At 31.5% G+C, this 20,923-nt stretch overlaps 2 protein-coding genes across 3 annotated transcripts; one reads left to right on the top strand and one right to left on the bottom strand.

Annotated features, from left to right (window-relative positions):
- On the bottom strand, window positions 1-9,748 carry LOC123920485. Its single transcript, XM_045972749.1, has 18 exons — window positions 9,671-9,748; window positions 8,817-8,879; window positions 8,386-8,475; window positions 8,183-8,222; window positions 7,554-7,660; window positions 6,979-7,074; window positions 6,658-6,848; window positions 6,490-6,562; window positions 6,038-6,150; window positions 3,392-3,527; window positions 2,386-2,448; window positions 1,665-1,742; window positions 1,411-1,453; window positions 1,041-1,147; window positions 664-759; window positions 379-569; window positions 215-284; window positions 1-120 (listed from the first exon to the last, which is right to left on the bottom strand). The coding sequence occupies exons 1-18, from the start codon at window positions 9,746-9,748 to the stop codon at window positions 1-3; spliced, it is 1,755 nt and encodes a 584-aa protein (XP_045828705.1).
- A 3,189-nt stretch (window positions 9,749-12,937) lies between these two features.
- LOC123921683 (receptor-like protein kinase) lies at window positions 12,938-19,660 on the top strand. 2 transcript variants are annotated; one of them, XM_045974327.1, is made up of 3 exons: window positions 15,835-16,128; window positions 16,310-18,510; window positions 18,682-19,660. In XM_045974327.1, the coding sequence occupies exons 2-3, from the start codon at window positions 16,650-16,652 to the stop codon at window positions 19,317-19,319; spliced, it is 2,499 nt and encodes an 832-aa protein (XP_045830283.1). In that variant the 5' UTR covers window positions 15,835-16,128; window positions 16,310-16,649; the 3' UTR covers window positions 19,320-19,660. The 2 variants fall into 2 exon arrangements, with proteins under 2 accessions (XP_045830282.1, XP_045830283.1); XM_045974326.1 differs by having other exon boundaries at window positions 12,938-18,510.
- Window positions 19,661-20,923: the final 1,263 nt, after the last annotated feature.

Genomic DNA, 20,923 nt, shown 5'->3' with positions numbered 1-20,923 from the left:
TCAAACACATAATTTATCCACAATATCATCCATTTGTACTTCAGTTCGTGCTGACTGAACATGATTCTTCCTAATATTTTCATACAATTGCTCCATCCACCTCCAAGTTGTTGGATCTTCCTGAAAACAATATCAAATAATGTAAACAAATTAAAAATGTGAATTACCTCATAAACTCATATAATAAGTGTTTATCCAAACAAGAATTACTTACACGAAGGGAGTTAATGAAAGCGGGGTTTGCAAACACAACCGGAAGAGAGCTTGTTAATGCAATTCCAGCCCTGCTTTAATATGGAACAAGAGTTTTATTAGAAACTTTGAAAAGGTAAGAAACTTTGAAAGAACTTAATTAGATTATGAAATTGCTCAACCAACCTGCGATTTTGAGACAAACGAGAATAACATGGAATTATAAGCTTCAAAAGCTGAGTTGAAGGTTGCCTCTCATGACTTTCCAACACCATGTCCAAAATTCGACGTACAGCAAAAAATCGGTCTGTTGTTGCACATACATAAGCTAAACCATCATCATCCAGCAAAATTTTTTGAAGAATGAATGTCGCAACCTGCATATATATATATATACATATACAACTTTCATTATGACATATATATTAGTTGGTAAAAAGAAAATATATCCTGAAATAAGGGGTTACTCACATTTTTTGACAATTCTTTGCCAATTTCCATGCTGCGCAAGCATAATGGAATGATCTCAGTTGAAAGAAGAAAAAGTATAACTTCTTTGCTATTAGCCTGTCAATAGTACTCAGAAATATTAATTCTCTGATTGTGTATCTTAACAAGTTGATATTTGGACATCGCAAATACATAATATGAGAATTATTTATACTCATTATTGTGAAACTTAAATAGATAGAATTCTTTAATGATGAACATGTAGTAAACATGAAGTTAGAAGTTTGATATTAATTTAAAAATTGAAACTTGAATAATAATAATAATAATAATAATAATAATAATATATAAGTGACCGGAGAAATAAATTTAATGTTCAACAAAGATGTAATTAATACCTTCACTAAGGCACCGATGACTCCAAGACTCGCAACCCTCAAATAGTCAAACTGTGGTAAGATATTTGTCGTTTCAAGGAAAGGGTACACATACTGAGGTATGCAAGCTGCAAATAAGAAAAGGTAAATGTAAATAATGGAAAAACTAATATATTTTTTCTCTTAAATGAGAAATATCCATGATGACGAAATAATACCAAACTTTGATTGTATTCTGTATTTCAAAAAACAAACAGTAATACACCTTTTAATTCAGCCACTTTGAGTTGCCCGATCAAAATTTGAGAGTCCAGATTTTAACATTGGGATTTTATATTTAAAAATTTAAAAATTACATCAAATTTAGACCGTGTAAGAAATTTGACATTACCTATGATGAGTGACATCCTTGTATTGGGGTGAGATGCCACACACTGTAGTAAAAACATGAGAGAAAATTAAAGTGTTAGTGAAATTAATTTCATGTTTTTCTTATATGAAGAAAAGAAAAAGTACAACATTTGTTGATGAACTCGTTTCTAACATGATTGATTATAAGATATTTTGGTGTATAATGAAAGTGTCCATATGTTAAATACAACGTCAAAACTTGTTAGGACAAACTCATTTCACCTGAAGTAGTGCAAGAACATTGCACACTCGAGTTGATTGTGTTGGAGAAAGAGTTGGTGGTGAAAGATTAGGATATATTGAAATTATTTCCTGAAAAGAAAAAAAAAAGTTTAAACACATCATAAGAGAGAAAAACTTTTCAAGTAATTGACACCTCCCAACCGGTCACAATCAAGATGCAAATATTAAGGTACTTTGAGAAACTTTAGAGTAAAACAATTTGAAATAACTTCTAAATATAATCATTTAATTTACTTCTAACTCTCACTCCTAACTATGTCTCTTTTGTTTGAATTTTAAAAAGAAAATATTGTCTTCACATTGAAAAATAAAAGTTTGGAAATGTATAAACGTAAATTGGTGAAAGATTTACGTGGAAGAAAAAAGCTAGCATAAAAAGAGAGAGAGATAAGATAAGTTCATAATCTAAACAAATATTACAATATATCAAAGGAAGAAAACTTGTAGAAATACTAAATCAAAGAAAGCCAACTAACAAATAATATATGAGTCTCTATTTGAAGAAATTGTGAGTAACACTCATGAATGAAAATTAGTCACGTCAATAAATTTGTAAGTGACACCTATAAATTAATTTTTACTAAACTTACAAATTTACTCAAGTTGTTAATTTTTATTAGGTGCTGGTTAAATTAGCCATATTTCTTCTAAAACAACTTACAAAAACCTAATATACAATGCAACAATAGTCACATATATATAGCATATATACCTGTAAAAGTACTGCAATAGTACCAACAGAATTCCACAACAAAGGTGCAAGTTCATGAAATAACTCTTTCCTCTGAAATATAAGAAAATAATAAAATACAAAATCAAGAATTTTGATTATACAAAAACACAAGATAAAGATGTTAGAATTACAACAAAGTCAACATCATTGTAGTTAATTAATGATCTCAATCATTAAAGAAGATCAAACAATTGTGATATATTGAGATCCCAATTTACCAAAGTAAAAACATAAAACATCTGATTTTTTTTTCGCACGACTTATAAGGGCTAATTGTAGTGAAATCAGGTTCAATTTTCTAGATTATTTCTCTCTCATATATCGTATCGCCTTTTATACCACAACTATGACTAGAATCTCATCTTAATTCTTCAAAATACCGAAGAAAAAAAAGAAGAAATTAAAATTACAAAAAACATTTGATTAAATCTAGCAAAAAGGGCTAATATCACTATGCAATATATTAAAAATAAACAAAAATTAAAAGATAGATTGGTTAGAACCTTGGAGAGCACACGAATAGCATTTTCTCTAAGATCAGGTTTGCTGAGTTCAATAACAAGGCGTTCCATGTACGCCGTCCAATCGATAGCGGAGCTAGATTGAGAAGAAACATGGAGAGGAGCTACAAACGACACACTGTTCGTCATTGAGAGCGATTGAGGAGGCAAATTGTCCATTGATCGGGTGTGAGTGATACGATACAATAAAAATTCGGTTTTATTAACTTTATATCGGTAAAAGATACTTGAACTCTGACCAAATTATTTTTTAATATATATATATATATATATATATATATATATATATATATATATATTACATTTTTAAAAATTTATATAAATATATATTACATTTGATTAAAATTACATTTGATTAAATATATATTACATTTTTTAAAATTTATATAAATATATATTACATCTGATTAAAATTACAAAGATATTAAAAATAAACAAAAATTAAAAGATAGATTGGTTAGAACCTTGGAGAGCACACGAATAGCATTTTCTCTAAGATCAGGTTTGCTGAGTTCAATAACAAGGCGTTCCATGTACGCCGTCCAATCGATAGCGGAGCTAGATTGAGAAGAAACATGGAGAGGAGCTACAAACGACACACTGTTCGTCATTGAGAGCGATTGAGGAGGCAAATTGTCCATTGATCGGGTGTGAGTGATACGATACAATAAAAATTCGGTTTTATTAACTTTATATCGGTAAAAGATACTTGAACTCTGACCAAATTATTTTTTAATATATATATATATATATATATATATATATATATATATATATATATATATATATATATTACATTTTTAAAAATTTATATAAATATATATTACATTTTTTTAAAATTTATATAAATATATATTACATCTGATTAAAATTACAAAGATATTAAAAATAAACAAAAATTAAAAGATAGATTGGTTAGAACCTTGGAGAGCACACGAATAGCATTTTCTCTAAGATCAGGTTTGCTGAGTTCAATAACAAGGCGTTTCATGAATACAATAAATTTATCTTTTCTAAAATCTAAACATTGTAAACTAAGTGATTGAAATCAATTGATTAATAAGTTCCACCAAAAAACGAATCATAATTTGGGTAAACTCGAGTTAAATAAATGGATTGAATTTTTGTTTTTGGTTAAACTTATATGTCCTGGTCGAATTTGGGATTATCAAGATCATGCTCCTAAAAAACAACTCGGTGGTGATGGCTTAATTTTGTAACTTAGAGACATATGGTTTCCGTTTGGATTAATTTATTATTTTTGAGTTTAATTATGCAATATAAATTAAGTTTTATGCTATTTTATAAGTTCACACTAGTGATAATTGTATTTTTATAAGCTATTTTTATCATAAATTATCTTGACAAACTTATAATAATACATCAAAATTACATAAGCTATTTACACAAGCTCAAAAATAAGTTAATCCAAACAGGGCCAAAATCTCAAAAGTTGTAAAATGGCTGTTATTTATAACCATTTTAGATGTAATAATGATGCAAAAATAAAAGAGATGTATAATTCAATGATTTTTATTTTCATGAAATGAGGATTATTGATGAGGACATGAGGATTATTGATCTTGGTTCAACTTAGACACTTTAGATTAAAAGTTAATAAAAAACACCAATATAATATAACCCAGCAAAATGAAAGTTAAAGACTAAAATGGAACAAATGATATTTATGAAAGCAAAGTGAAACATCTTAGGCCTCAATTTTTTTTAAGCATTTATCAAAGTCAAGCTTAAAAATTTTATATTAGCACAACCCATCCAGCAACATCTTGAAATCTTGAAATTTAAAAAAAAAAAACAAAAAAAGCTTAATTGTATAAGCATTTATTAACCTGTCTCAAGTTTTCAAATAGAAAGATAAATGAACCAAAAAATCAAATCATATCAAAGACTATCGGTTATTTAACTACCCATTTATGGAATTTTTTTTTTCTACCCCAACAATTATACCTTTACCCCAACAAATAATTTTTTGTTCCAATTTTACCCTTTTTATCATTTGACTTAACCCTTACAAATTTTGTTCGGAACATCAAAATTTTTTGGTAGTCAAAATTTCAAACTGGAACACTTAAAGAAAAGAGATCCGGTATGTATGGAAAAGTATGGAAAAGAATTCCGAAAGGTTTGCCTCAAGTGCAGTTTCGCAGACCTCCTTCGATTACAAATTTTTGGATGCTTCTTATACCACAAAAGATTAAAAACCTATAACAACACAATTTTCCAGATTTAATAACAAATCGAGGGTGTATTGTCAGAGAAACAAACAAAGATTACAAACATGAGCTTAGTGGGTTTTGGTTAGTGTTTGTTACGAACAGGCTTTCTTGACATCGTTTAGAGAGCTTCAATCACAATCAGAGAACTTCAATTGAAGGATTGCACGATTCCTGGGTTTAATCACAACCAGAGATCTTCAATCGTCCTCGCTTCAACCGTGGGTTATTGGGTTATTAGGGGTTTGGCTTTCGTTGGAAGGAGATCTAGAGTTGCAACCATAGGAATTAATAATGGAATAAGAATGAATCGAAGGAAGCCAAATCTTCACTTCAATTTTAGCCAAAGTTTTAATGTGTTTAGCCACGGTTTAACCGTGGCAAAATTTCCGGATTTCTTTTTCGAACTTTTCCGGTAGTTATCTCCATTTGATTTGCTTTATAACATACCGGATCTCTTTCTTTATAACATACCGGAACTCTTACTGTGAAAAAAAAAATACCGGATCTCTTTTCATTTTGAATACCGAAAAACTTTGATAAAAAGATTAAGTCAAATGATAAAAAGGGTAAAATTGGAAATAAAAATTATTTGTTGGGGTAAAGGTATAATTGTTGGGGTAGAAAAAAAAAATTTCTCCATTTATTACTGTGAGCATAGCTCAGTCGATAGGAATATTATAATTTGCAAGTTTAAAAACACTTCAATATTCATCAAGAATTAAAAAAAAAAAAAAAAACATAATTGGTTCCACACAACCAAGAACATCTTGAAATTCCAACAAAAACAGCTTAATACATAAGCATTTATTAACTTGTCTCAAGTTTTCAAATAGAAAGATAAGTAGATAAATGAACACAAACAAACACATGATTTATCCTGATGATGATGTGGACCACACAATATCATACATTCGATCTGACTGAAAACGATTCTTCCTAATATTTTCATACAATTGCTCTGCCCACCTCCAAGTTGTTGGATCTTCCTGAAAACAATATCAAATAATGTAATGTGAACAAATTAAAAATTTGAATTACCACATAAACTCGTGATAAGCGTTTATATCAAAATTCGAAAATTAATTTGTTTATTCAAACAAGATCATAGTTATATTCTATGAAGCACGGACACAGACACGGACACCAGACACGACACGAATACTGACACTTTGACATCGATAAAAATTTGGAAAAATGACATAATTTAGTGTAATTATAAGTGTCGGTGTCGATGTCCCACACAAAAACCGACACGTGTCCGACATGGACACACATAATCTGAGAAGTGTCGGTGATTCCTAGATTATATTATAAGAATTACTTACACGAAGGGAATTAATGAAAGCGGGGTTTGCAAACACACCCGGAAGAGAGCTTGTTAATGCAATTCCAGCCCTACTTTAATATGGAAGAATTTTTTATCAGAAACTTTGAAAGAAGGTAAAAAGGTATATTCAAGAGAACTTATAAGATTATGAAATTGCTCAACCAACCCGCGATTTTCAGACAAGCGAGAATAACATGGAATTATAAGCTTCAAAAGCCGAGATGAAGGTTGTCTCTGAACATATTCCATCACCATGTCCAAAATTCGACTTACAGCAAAGAAGCGGTGTGCCGTGGCACACACATAAGCTAAACCATCTTCATCCATCAAAATTTTTTGTAGGATGAAAGTTGCAGCCTGCATTTACATATACAACTTTTATTATGACATACCCAACAAAAGTGGAGCAAAGAAAAATAAAGAAGAAAAAAGCAACTAAGTCCAATTCATATAATTAAATAATATGTATTGTAAGAAGGAAACTCACTGATTTTGACAATTCGTTGCCAATTTCCATGCTATGCAAACACAATGGAATAATTTCATTTGAAAGAAGAAAAGGTATAACTTCTTTGCTTCTGGCCTGTGAATATATCAAGTATTAGAATAGAAAATTATTACAATTGACAAAATAATAATAGTTGAGAAATATTAATTCTCTAATGGTGTATCTTAACAACTTGAAATATTTGTACATCACAAACACATAATATGAGAAATTTTTTGACTCAATATTGTGAAACTTAAATAGATAGAATTCTCTAAGGATTTGGATTCTCTCCTGTTGTCATCCTGCCTTGATCTCAGTCACTCATTCATTTTCTTTTCTCTCTCTTCTGTACGGTTTTTCTTTTTTTTACTTTATGGTTCAATTTACCATTGAATTAAGAAAATGAGAGAGCTGCACAAAAATAGTTGGAGAGGATCCAAATTCGTTCTCTAACATGAACAGTAAATGTCAACAAGAAAATTTGAATAGTACATATAAGTGATAGAACCAACAAAAATATGTCTTAAGATTTTAGATTAAAATTAAACGTTCAACAAAGATGTAATTAATACCTTTACCAAGACACCAATGACTCCAAGACTCGCAAGCCTCAACCAGTCAAATTGGGGTAAGGTATTTGTCGTTTGAAGGAAAGGGTACAGATACATAGGTATCATAGCTGTAAATAAGAAAAGGTAAGTGTACATAATGGAAAAACTAATATATTTTTTCTCTTACATGAGCAAAATCTAAGATGAAATAATGCCAAAGCAACGTCTCATGATTATATTCTATATTTCAAAAAAGAAATTGCAATACACCATTCAATTCAGCCACTCTAAGGTGTCTAATCAAGACTAGACAATTCAAATTTTAACATCTGCATTCTATATTTAAATTTTTTAAATTGTATCAAAATTTAAACTGTCTAATCTTAATCACACGACTTCGAAATGTAGCTAATTACACCTAATTCGAATTCATCGCTATTATGCAGAATACTCTTTCACATTGCCATTACTCATATGGTATCAAACAAATACCAATGAAATTATAGCCGTTCCATAACATGCTCACAATAACGACTTATTTTAAATATGACCTCTGGTTTTATCACTATCAAATCAACATTGTAACTTGTAAAGTACATGATTGAATCAGAATTCAGAGTAATTAAGAAGTATAAGAAACATGACATTACCCATGATGAGTGACATTGTATCAGGGTGAGATGCCAGACACTGTAGTAAAAACATAAGAGAAAAGGGTTATAGTAATTAATTTCATATTCTTCTTATATGAAGAAAATAAAAAGTACAACATTTGTAGATAAACTCGTTTCTAATCTGATTGATTACATAGTACTTTAGTGTATAAGGAAAGTGTTAGGACAAACTATCTCACCCGAAGTAGTGCAATAACATTGCACACTCGAGTTGATTGTGCATGAGAAAGAGTTGGCGGTGAAAGATTAGGATATATGGAAGTTATTTCCTGAAAAGAAAAGAAAAAAGTGTAAACATATCATAAGAGAGAAAGATTTTTCAAGTGGTTTGACACTCCAACCTGTCACAAAGAAATTTGTAGAAATACTAAAGCAAAGAAAGCCAACTAAAAAGTAATATATTAGTTTGTATTTGAAGAACCATGAGTAATTTATTCAACACTCAGTATAAATTTATCACATGAGTAAACTTGTTACAACTAATTTTTATGAAACTTATAAATTTTTCATGTGTCTAAATTTTTATTGGGTGTTGGTTAAATTAGCCATATTTCTTCAAAAGCAACCTAAGAAAAAACCTAACACATAATGCAAGTCACATATAGCATACCTGTAAAAGTACTTCAATAGTACCAACAGAATTCCACAATAAAGGTGCAAGTTCATGAAATAACTCAGTCCGCTAAAATATAGGAAAAATACAAAATCAAGAACTCTGAATATACAAAAACACAACATAAATATGTTGGAATTACAACAAAACATGATTAAGTGTAGTATACGGGGTTAGTCTCACAATACGGTGTAACACAATTAAAATCTATGTTGAGAGAGGAAAAACTTCTTCAACATTTGGATTATCCGTTAATTTTAATGAAAAATATTAAAAATAGAAGAAAAAACATTTAAAGATAGATTTGTAGGAACCTTTAAGAGAATACGACAAGAGTTTTCTAAGAGATTTGTTATTCTAGAGAATAAAATATTGTGATACACGCGTCACATAATAACTACAATTTTCAAATGGACTTGAGGCCGTCAAAATCATTGTAGTTAATGATCTCAATCATTAAAGAAGATCAAACAATCGTGATATCGAGATCCCAATTTTCCGAAGTAATTAACAATATGAAATATCTTATTTTTATCACGCAACTTATAATGACTAAATGTAGTGAATTCTAGGTTATTTCTCACATATCATATCACCTTTATGACACAATTATGACTAGAATCTCATCTTAATTCTCCAAAATACCAACAACAACAAAAAATTACAAAAAAACATTTGATTAAATCTAGCAAAAAGGGCTAATATCACTATGCAATATATCATAGTTCAAATCTATGTTTAACAGAGAAGCACATTAAATGCTAGACAACAATTCTAAAGATTTTTATTACTTGTGGTTCAATGAAAGATATTAAAAATAAACACAGATTAAAAGATAGATTGGTTAGAACCTTGGAGAGCACACGAATAGCATTTTCTCTGAGATCAGGTTTGCTGAGTTCAATAACAAGGCGTTTCATGTATGCCATCCTATCGACAGTGGAGCCAGAATGGGTAGAAACACGGAGAGGAGCAATAGACAACACACTGTTCATCATTGAGAGCGATTGAGGAGGCAAATTGTTCATCGATTGGGTGAGAGTGATATGATACAATAAAAATTTCGGTTTTATTAACTTTATATTGGTAAAAGATACTTGAACTCTGACCAATATTTTTTTTTTAATTTTATATATATTGATTTAATTTAGGATGACTATTTATAAAATATATTTTACTTTTTTTTTATAGATAGACGAAATGACAATAACCATTGGAAACTCACACATAAGTGGAGGAGTCGGAGAATTGGAACCTCACTCACGGCGTCCAAACTAAAAATTTCAGTATTTTTGTCAATTGAGTTAAGATTTGTGGACTATATTTTACTTTTTTAAAGGGATCCACTTATATTACATGACCACTCTCTAAATTTTAAATTTTTTCCTCATTTTTTAAACTTAATTATTTAATTAAGAAAACTAACGAATGAATGATATTTATTATTAAATTAAAAAAATTATAATGTATTTAATAAAATAATAGATATTTATTATTCAGTCAAAATAAATAAAATGAAAAATATTTAAAAGAACATTTTTTAAAATAAAAAGAAAAAGTTAATATGCAATGCAATAAATTTATAACATTAATCTTTTTAAAAATCTAAACATTGTAAACTAAGTGATTGAGCTCAATTAATCAATGAGTTTCGCTAAAGAACGATTATTTGGAGGAACTCGAGTTAAAGAAATGGTTGAATATATTTTTGATTAAAACTTCACTTGTCTTCAGATCGAACTCAAAATTTTCAGAATATCGTAAAAAAAAAAAAAACTTGATGGTGATGGATCTATTTTGTAACTTAAAGAGACATGGTTAAAATGTCAAAAAGTTGTAAACTGGTTGTAATTAATAATCATGTTAGATGATTAGAATGAAGAGAGGAGGAGGATGAAAGAAGAATAAAGGTGAAAAGAAATTAGTTATTGATGATGGTGCATATGTAATAGAGATGCAAAATCCATTGTACCAAAAATGATGTAATTGATCCAATGATTTTTATTTTGATAAACAAATCGAATGCTTAAAATAAAAATAAAATTAATAAGATCTTTTGAGAATCACTATGTTGGTTCATTTTAGACATTTTAAATTAAAAGTTAACGGAGAGTACCAATATAATCAACAAAATGAAAGTTAAAGGTTAAAATGGAACAAAAGATAGTTATGAAAGCAATGTGAAATAACAAAGTGATAAAATGTAAATTTACCCTTATTTTAGAACACATTTTTTTTTCCATTAGAGTAAAAATTACTTATGTAGTCCTTGATATAATTAGTAAGACTATGAGTGTAACTCAGTTGGTAGTAATAATATTATAATCAGCAAGTCATAAAACACTTATTCATCAAGAATTCAAAAATTCACATAATTGTATCCACATAAAATTTATTAGCACAACCAAACAACATCATGAAATATAGTACAAACTACGGTAGTAAAACAACTTAATACATAAGCATTTATTAACTTGTCTCAAATTTTCAAATACTACAAAGATAAGTAGATCAAAAAGTATTGTTTTAGCATGAAGACAAACACATCATTTATCCTGATGATGTGGACCCGACACTATCATGCATTTGTACTTCGGTTTTAGGTATTTCATCATAAAATTCATAACTTATCCACCGTAAAATACTTGATGAAGTATTTCACCATATACTTGACGATAATTGAAATTTCTCTGGCACTAAAAGTCTAAAATTGAATATTTGAAGAGACTAAATTTATCTTGCTACTATCAGTTTGAATTTGAATGAAAAGTGAAAAGTTTGTAAAGACCGAGAAATATGTGATTTCAAAGTATATGATGTGAAAAAGTCACATGTGTCAACTCATGTGACTTCCCTTTGGAACCGGAGTGTCATTGTCATGAATATGACATAATGGCTTGGTCCAAACTCAACTTTTATCTTTCCTTTCCACTCATAAAATGCAAAATGACTTAGATGACTTGATTTGTTTACCAAATAGTGTGTACTTTTAGTTCCATTACAAAAATTTTGGACACCAAATACCCTTACTTTAGACACATGTCACCAAATGAAGTGATGACAGTTTTGATCTTTAACCGACATACAACTTTCTAATATTGTATAGATTTCTCGAAGTAACTGAAATCTATTTAAGTGAAACTGAGGACGTATGGTTAAGTGACTTCATATTTATCTTTTTTGTCACATGTTAAGAACGTACTTCCTCCGATCTTATATATAAGGAACACATTGAGAAAAACACACATATAAAGAAGACTTATTTTTTTTATTAAAAATTCTAAAATGTTATGTGTTATTCCAAAACTAACCTTGAGATTGTGTTATGTAATTAATGCATAACATTAGAATATGTTGCATTTTATACAATTTAATAAGGGTATAAAAGAGATTATCTATTTAATAAAGAATAAATTTAAAAAGTGTTTCTTATAAAAATGACCAATTTTTTTTCCCAAATGTTCGTTATACATAGGACCGGAAAGAGTATTAGAGTTAGAAACTAGAAAGTAAAGAGAAATGTAGATAAGAAGTGGACTAGGATTCCTTTTGTCGTAAAAGCAGCATACTGTTTCACAGTGAAGCGCTTCAAGTCTTCAACACCAACGGCAATGTTAGTTCTAGGGTTTTTTCTTCCGCCATTGTTGACCTCATCTATCTCTTAGCTTGTCCATATTTCTATACATTGCTCTCTCATCATTTTAATTAGTTCCTAATTCTGATTCTGATTCCTTAAATTATTGTCTCTTTTTTAGGGTTCTCGTCACTTTCTCGCTGAATCCCCTACTTTATCAGATTGAGGTAATGTTCTGTTTTTATGCACCTTTCTAGAATTGCTTGTTTATTTTGAAAATGTCTACTATCTGTTTGATGTATGTTCAATGCTTCATTGTTCGGTATATTTCGCACTTCCTATTAGACATTTGTGTTTCGTTGTTGTTATTCAATGGTTATTGGTGTATGATCATTATTGAGATTGCAACTGAAGATATGCCGGGTCTGTTTCGTTCAACATAGTTAAGAGATAAATTCAATATAGAAGAGGCATTAACAATTGATAGTACATGGAAATGTTAAGACATTTTTTTTTTTGTTGTTGAAAACTTGGTATCTGGTCCAAGGACCGACTAATTCGAGAGAATCAATTCCACCGCCCACTTCGGGGGGGGGGCATTTAAATTCAAAGCAAAGCTCTATATGGACTAGCCCACCAAAATTGGCACCATAGAGAATCGAACTTGTGACCTTGAGAGGAGTACATTCTAAGATCCAAAGCTAACGCGCTACTAGACCATCCCAAGTGGGTTTGATAAGACTTACTTTGATAAAGTGCAGACAATACATTGTTTCTACTACCATTAGATTATAGTAGTAATATTTTTCTGGTGTTAGTTTATTATTAAAAGAATAGTGACTCATATATTTAAGAGCTTGTAAGTTGATGTTTATGCATATATTTCTCACGAGTTTATAAATTGTCAAATAGTAAATTGTCAAATAGCTCGTGAGTTATATATCTGCACAAGAACATATCGTGACAGACGCATACATAACTAGATTGAAACTGAAAGAAAAAACTTATCAACCTTAATATTCCTTCTTTGATTAACAAAGTGATGTTTAAACTTTAATTGGAAACAATTGAGAAATATTGAAGGAGTCAGTAATCAAAAAATTGGTACTAGTCCCATAAGGTGTAGCCTAATTGTATTGGTCGCGATGCTTATACAGAATTATAAAGGCGGTTCAGAGTTCGGTCTCTACTGCTAACAAATTCGGTCTCTACTGCTAACAAATTCGCCACCACCCATACAATAAATGAGAGTGAGCCAAGACTCTTGGCTACAACCAACCACCCCAAACCAAACTTCAAATATACATACTATACATATACCTGTACTTTTTGTCTTTTCTCTTTTGTCACAATTATTAGTATGGAATCCACGCCTTTTATTTTTGAATCCTCTTTTGTCTTTTCTTCCTTTTACTATAATTTTATGAAAATGACAAAATATTAATAAGTAAGACTGACAAGCCAAGTCGTTTGAAATTAGAATAAAAAACCCAATTAGCAATTAAAAAGTTGCAAGTTGTTGGTGAGAAGACCACTTTCATTTGCGAAATCAAAGTCTTTTATTAGATCAATCAAAATATCAAATATTAAAGTCTATACAATATTGCAATGTACCAAAAAAAAAAAACAAGTCTACACATTGCATCACATCTTGACTGAGCTTGTACTGCACTCAGTTATATCTGGACTGTTTGATTAAGATTAATTGGTGCAAAGTTTTAGTTTGAATATATTTAAAAACTATTAAAATCTGATCTTAAAATTTGGACCTCCTAATATTAATCAAACGGTCTAGATGTCATAATCCAATTTTGTACCTCAAGCTATGCAAAAACGAAATAAAGAAGGAACTAGGACGGTAAGATTAGGCAGGAAAAATTAATCAAAGTAGCTTAGGTCCCATTTCCATGGATGTCAACGTGATGGCCAGTGAAGAAGTCATTAGTATTACCGCTGATGAAGATCAACTCAACCTTCTGATGAGCTACGAGAGCTACGAATATGATGTTTTTTTGTGTTTTAGAGGTTTGGACACCAGACACACCTTCGCCGCAACTCTCCATAATGCTCTGCGCTGCAACAGATTCAAGACATTTATGGATGATGGCGGATTCAAGATAGGCGATAAAATCTCACTGCTCAAGTATCAAGGATTTCAATTGTTGTGTTCTCCAAAGAATTTGCAACTTCCGTTTATTGTCTTGAGGAACTGGCCAAGATACTGGAGTGTAAAAAGACAAAAAATCAACACATAATTCCAATATTTTATGACGTTGATCCTACCGAGGTAAGACTTCAGATAGGTGGGTATGGCAATTGGCAAATCCAGCATAACTGCTATCAGTGGTAAATGCATCCATGTATTGCAAACTTTTATCCTTCCCCAGTAGTGTAACATTCTTCATGGCCTCAAAATTTTTTAAATAGGCTTTTTGTAGTGGACCGCTAAAGTTATTTCCTGAGATATCAAAAATAACTAAACTGGGAAATGGATGTTTGATCTTCAGATTGGCAATAGGACCATGCAACTTATTGTCTCGCAAAATCAGCACATTTAAGTGTTGCAGAGTTTGCAGCCAGTCAGGAAAATTGTCTTTTATTTTGTTGTTGCCAAGGTTTAAAACCTCTAGGTTTTTGCAATGAGACAATGATTTAGGAAACTTCCCTTCTAATGGGACAATGTTCTTTGAAAAGTTATTTGGCAAAGTGCCATAAAATCTGTTCACTTGCAGGTCCAAAATGTAAAGGGGATGACAAATGTGAAAGACATTGTGGAATGATACTGATCAATTTGTTGTTCAAACTCAAATGAAATAGCTTTTGGAACCCAATACATAAACACACAATACATTCCAAGTACAAAATCTTACAACCCAAAATAAAACTAGCTAAACAAGAAACACTAGTGTTATTGTTCTGCATAAAACCTCTATTTCTAGATGAATTGAAACCAAGTACAATAAATTGTTGGTTATCATTTTTCAATTTTTACTGCACCTGTCTTTGACCTTTGCTTTCACATTTGCCAAAGTTTTCCAAAGCTTCCGACAATAGTTGAAATTAAACACCAAATAGAGAAAGAAACCATGTGTTTCTCATGGTAACTTTCACTCTCTCAAAGATTTCTATTGATTCAAAACAATTGATTACATAGTAACTTACAAATACATTTGACTCATATTTCACAAAATAAATTCTTCGATATCCAACTTACATTATTGAGGAATTTGGATCCTCTTCTGCTGGTTGTGTCAAATTACATTATTGGGTATCAATTATTTGGATAAAGCAAACAGTTAGCATAATCATTGACATGATAAGCTTTAGAAAAAAACTATTTTTTATTTTTTTTTTAAATATCAAAAAGAAAAACACAGGGCCCTACACTGAAAGAGAACTACAACCAATAAAATACTAATGGCATGCTAAAGGAATTATGACTGAAATTTCCTATTCAGCATCTTTAACATGAGAATTAAATGAACTAGAGAACAAAGGAGGAACATAATCATGATTCATGACACTGCTTTTGTTTTAATGGAAGTTTCAAAGAAATTCTCCTTAACTTTTTTATAAAAATAAAGAGGCATGCATGCACCAGAAATGAGTTTACCATGCAATTTCCTTTTCACTGGTTCAAGATAGCTCAGTTTAATTAAGTTTCATTTTAAACACCTCAAACAACAAAACAATTTCATTCATCAGTACTAAAATATATCTTTGGAAAGTGACAAGGTAAGTAAGTTCTTCTTATTCCGTTGCAAGTTGCAACCTACAAAGTTGTGTAATAAATGACTTATATAACTAGTTTTAGCAGTAGAATTGTTACATTCTTGTTGTTGACTACTCTTACCTCTGATGGTTTGACTCTGTTGTCACTCTTGACACACTGGACTTCTGTTCCTACCCTCATCAGGTCTAGCTGGAAGGCATCTGATTCGAATCCATGCTCATGGTTTGGTATTCAATGTGACCATGCCCAAAATGTCATTTCCATTAACCTAACTGGTCTTGGGATTTCTGGTCAAATTGGACATGAAATTGGAAACCTTTATCATTTGCAGACCCTTGTTTTGTTAGGTAATAGTTTCTCAGGGACTATTCCTTCATCTCTTGGTAATTGCAGCAAACTAGAGCACCTTGAATTGTCTTCCAACCATTTGAGAGGCGAAATTCCGATAAGTATTTGGAGAATACCAAGTCTTGTGAACATCTTGGTTCACAACAACAACCTCTCTGGGGAACTACCTTTCGAGATGACAAAGCTCAAGTATCTAAAAAATATCTCATTGTTTGATAATCAGTTCTCAGGAGTCATACCTCAAAGCTTGGGAATCAACAGTAGCATAGTAAAGTTGGACTGTACGAATAACAAGTTCAGTGGTAATATCCCGCCAAATCTTTGCTTTGGAAAGAATTTGAGTGAGCTCAATATGGGAAGCAATCAACTTCAAGGCGTCGTACCTTCTGATATAGGAAAATGTGAAACTCTAAGGAGGTTGTTTGTCGGTGATAATAATTTCACCGGATCTCTTCCTAAATTTGAAAGTAATCTGAACCTGAAATACATTGATATCAGCAAGAACAATATGGGTGGATCAATTCCATCAAGTTTGGGAAATTGCACAAATCTCACATATATTAATTTGTCATGGAACAAATTTGCCGGACTCGTACCATCAGAGCTTGGAAACCTTGTGAATCTTGTGATTTTGGATCTTTCTCACAACAACTTGCAAGGTTCTTTGCCACTTGAGCTGTCAAATTGTACTAAAATGGATCGTTTTGATGTGGGATTCAATTTCCTAAATGGCTCACTCCCTTCAAGTTTGAGAAGTTGGACAAATATAACCACATTGGTATTAAGTGAAAATCACTTCACAGGAGGTATCCCAGCGTTTTTGGCAGCACTTGGTAACCTTCGCGAGTTACAACTTGGTGGAAATTTGTTTGGAGGCACAATTCCTTCATGGATAGGAACATTGGATAATCTGTTCTATGGATTGAATCTGAGTGCTAATGGATTGATAGGTGATATTCCTTTTGAAATTAGGAAGCTAGAACTGCTGCAAAGTCTGGACATATCCTTGAACAATTTAACAGGAAGTATACATGCTCTTGGAGGTCTTGTTTCATTAACGGAGATCAATATTTCTTACAATTTCTTCACTGGTTCTGTACCAGAAACAATAATTCTCCAAAAGCTATTGAATTCCTCGCCTTCATCATTCATAGGTAATCCTCTCCTATGTGTTATATTTGGTTGCATTCACACTAATTCTTATTCGAAAGAACAACCTGTTTATGAGGGTTCTCACAAAGTTAGTAAAGTTCGAATAATTGTGCTGATGGAACTTGGACCCTCAATATTTATTTCTGCCATCTTGGTAATAATAATTCGAATTTATTGCATTAGAAAGGAATCAAGAAGGGCCTCTGATCTTCAGCTAATGTTTTTTAATGTAAGAGGAGAAGAAAGTTTTGAATTCACAAACGACAGTGATTACGAATTAAAGATCTCAACTGAAAAGGAGATGTCTTCCCTTCAAGAGCAAGTGCTGGAGGCCACAGAGAACTTAAAAGATGACTATATTATTGGAAGAGGAGCACATGGTATTGTGTACAAAGCCATAATAGGTCGACAAGTTTGTGCTGTAAAGAAGCTTGAATTTGGACGCAACAAGCAAAAGCGGTTACTTATCACGCGCAACGAAATTAAAGTCCTTAGGATCATTAAGCATCCAAATTTGATCAAATATGTTGACTACTGGATTGGAAAGGACTATGGTTTAGTCTTGTATGAATTCATGGAAAATGGAAGTCTTTATGAAATTTTGCATGAAAAGAAACCCGCCCCCTTAACATGGAATGTTCGGTGTAAGACAGCAGTTGGAATTGCTCAAGGACTAGCTTATCTTCATTATGATTGTATTCCACCAATAGTGCACCGAGACATCAAACCAAAGAATATACTTCTTGACAATAATATGGAGGCTGTTATAGCTGATTTTGGTACTGCCCTGTGCAAGAAGCTGTTTGAGGATTCTAATAGTCATTCTGAAACAAGGAAAATGCTTTCGTCACACGTTGTAGGTACCCCTGGCTATATTGCACCGGGTACGTAATTAACTCTTCATCCACAATTACTTTTGATTTTCAAACCCCTTTCATAGACCTTTGTAATTTGATTTCTAGGTTGTGATAACAACTTTATTTTCCAACACAGCTTGGAAGTAGAGTTTTGCCAGATAATATTCTCTAACATGTTTCAATTTTCATCTGCAACAGAGAATGCATATGATATAGTGCCTGGAAGAAAGTCTGATGTATATAGCTATGGAGTTGTCTTGCTCGAGCTAATAACCCGAAAGAAATTATTAGTTCCGTCTATAAATGATGAGGCGAACGAGATCCACATAGTGACCTGGGCTAGATCTGTAATGATGGAAACAGGCATGATTGAGAACATTGTTGATCCATACCTTGCAAGTGCATTTCCCAATTCAATAGCACTAACCATGCAAGTCACTGCAGTGCTTTCATTGGCATTACAATGCACAGAGAAGGATCCACAAAAGAGGCCGACCATGAAAGGTGTTATTGACTTTTATAATAAGAACTTGTTTAATCTGAGATGTGATGAGGTTCAATATGGTGCTGATGGACTTGTAATTAAATTGATGGGAAATGGTAAGATTCGGTATGAAATTGTTGTCGGCATTGCGAATCTAGTTGTTCCAAAAATAACCTATGCTTGGTCTAGTTTGATCTTTCTTCCCTCTACCACTGGTCCAATACTTACCAAACCTTTCAACTGGTTTTTCCTATCACGTTGGGGTCAATATAGACACCTGCAGATATCCTTGTATACACAGCCCAAATTATTGATGCGCGGTGTTTCTGGTGGATTGATTTCAAGACTTTGATCCATATTCACAATTTCGGAACATGTGAGTGAGTCTTAGACATTTTGTGCCTCCATTTTGAATTGAGTCTAGCATGTTATAATGTTTTATTTAATGGTTCTGAATTGAGTCTTAGTCATGTTTTCTAACAATTGTATGGTTCTTTCTCCGAAAATAGGATGAATCCTAGTTTGTATTTATTACCAATTGTATGGTTGCACAAGTGGTTGGTGCACAATGTGTGTGAATGTTGTAAATTTTAGGATGCCGAGTTCGATTCCTACTGATAAAAAAATAAAAAACTCATTGAATTACATTGACAAAAATGTATTTTACTTGTTTAAATTTATCCTTTTTAAAAACTCATCTTCTACTATCTTTCAATGTTTTTTTTGCTTTGTCTGGTACATGCAAAAGGGAATATATTAATGCAAAAGGGTTTAGTCTTGTATGAATTCATGGAAAATGGAAGTCTTTATGAAATTTTGCATGAAAAGAAACCCGCCCCCTTAACATGGAATGTTCGGCGTAAGACAGCAATTGGAATTGCTCAAGGACTTGCTTATCTTCATTATGATTGTATTCCACCAATAGTGCACTGAGACATCAAACCAAAGAATATACTTCTTGACAATAATATGGAGCCTGTTATAGCTGATTTTGGTACTGCCCTGTGCAAGAAGCTGTTTGAGGATTCTAATAGTCATTCTGAAACAAAGAAAATGCTTTCGTCACACGTTGTAGGTAATCTGAACCTGAAATACATGGACATGAGTGTTAAGAATAATGGAGATTAGTTAGTAGCTTCCATTAGTTAGTTAGAGTTTATATTAGTTTGTTAGAGTTTGTTATTAGGTGGTTAGTTAGTTAACCCCCAAATTGCTCTATATAAGAGCCATCATAGTACTATTTTCACTATCTTTTATCAAATATGAATCCTTATGATTTTTACTATCTTGAAGACTTGCTAAAGTTTTCTCCAGTTTTCCCAAACCATGGAAATCTTAACAATGAGCAAGAACAAAAATATTTGACGGCTTTCCCCGAATATCTTTTTGATTCAGCACTTGATATTCGAAGCTGAATTCAAGAGTCAATGAGATGTGAAGGAAGCCGTACATGGGGGGAGTTCAAATGCAATATCGATGTTTCCATGTTTCAATCGCAAAGGAAATACGGTATTGGTATGTGTTTATGAAATGATAAAGGAGAATTAGTTCAAGCCAACACATTCTTCAAGTCTGCAATTTTGTCACCAAAAGAGGCTTTTGGTTTAGTGAAGGCTATTTCTTGGTTCCCAAGTTTTTGATCGGGATGTATTACTCACATTATTATGAATGAAATAAGTTTGTTATTGTCACAATTAAAAAAATAATTCTCATTAATTTGTATGAATTAAGTCAATTGACCTAAACAATCTATGAATGCTACATTACAAAGACTCATTGGTACTTCCACCAGTAGCATATTACAATTCCAAATAGTTGCCTCATTGGCATCTGTAGCTATGCAGTAGAATTTTCATGACTGCACAATTTCATTTTTTATGCATCGTCCATTGGATAAACAAAAGGCAAAAACTTAATTTTAAGTGAAGCACAAGTTCTACTACCAATCAATGATTG

This window comes from Trifolium pratense, linkage group LG4, assembly GCF_020283565.1.
Source record: "Trifolium pratense cultivar HEN17-A07 linkage group LG4, ARS_RC_1.1, whole genome shotgun sequence".
NCBI classification, from domain to species: Eukaryota; Viridiplantae; Streptophyta; class Magnoliopsida; order Fabales; family Fabaceae; genus Trifolium; species Trifolium pratense.
The sequence above is the reverse complement of the archived record's forward strand: the minus strand, read 5'-3'. Positions and strand labels throughout refer to the sequence as shown.

Bases quoted from the DNA above. Each gene is read 5' to 3' on its own strand.
- LOC123920485 (XM_045972749.1), bottom strand. From the start codon at position 9,748: ATGGCATACATGAAACGCCTTGTTATTGAACTCAGCAAACCTGATCTC. The intron at 8,880-9,670 runs GTTCTAACCAAT...TAGCGGACTGAG, and splicing joins CTATTCGTGTGCTCTCCAAG to TTATTTCATGAACTTGCACC. The intron at 6,563-6,657 runs GTTGGTTGAGCA...TCCATATTAAAG, and splicing joins CGCTTGTCTGAAAATCGCGG to TAGGGCTGGAATTGCATTAA.
- LOC123921683 (XM_045974326.1), top strand. From the start codon at position 16,185: ATGACTTATATAACTAGTTTTAGCAGTAGAATTGTTACATTCTTGTTG. The intron at 18,511-18,681 runs GTACGTAATTAA...CATCTGCAACAG, and splicing joins CCCTGGCTATATTGCACCGG to AGAATGCATATGATATAGTG.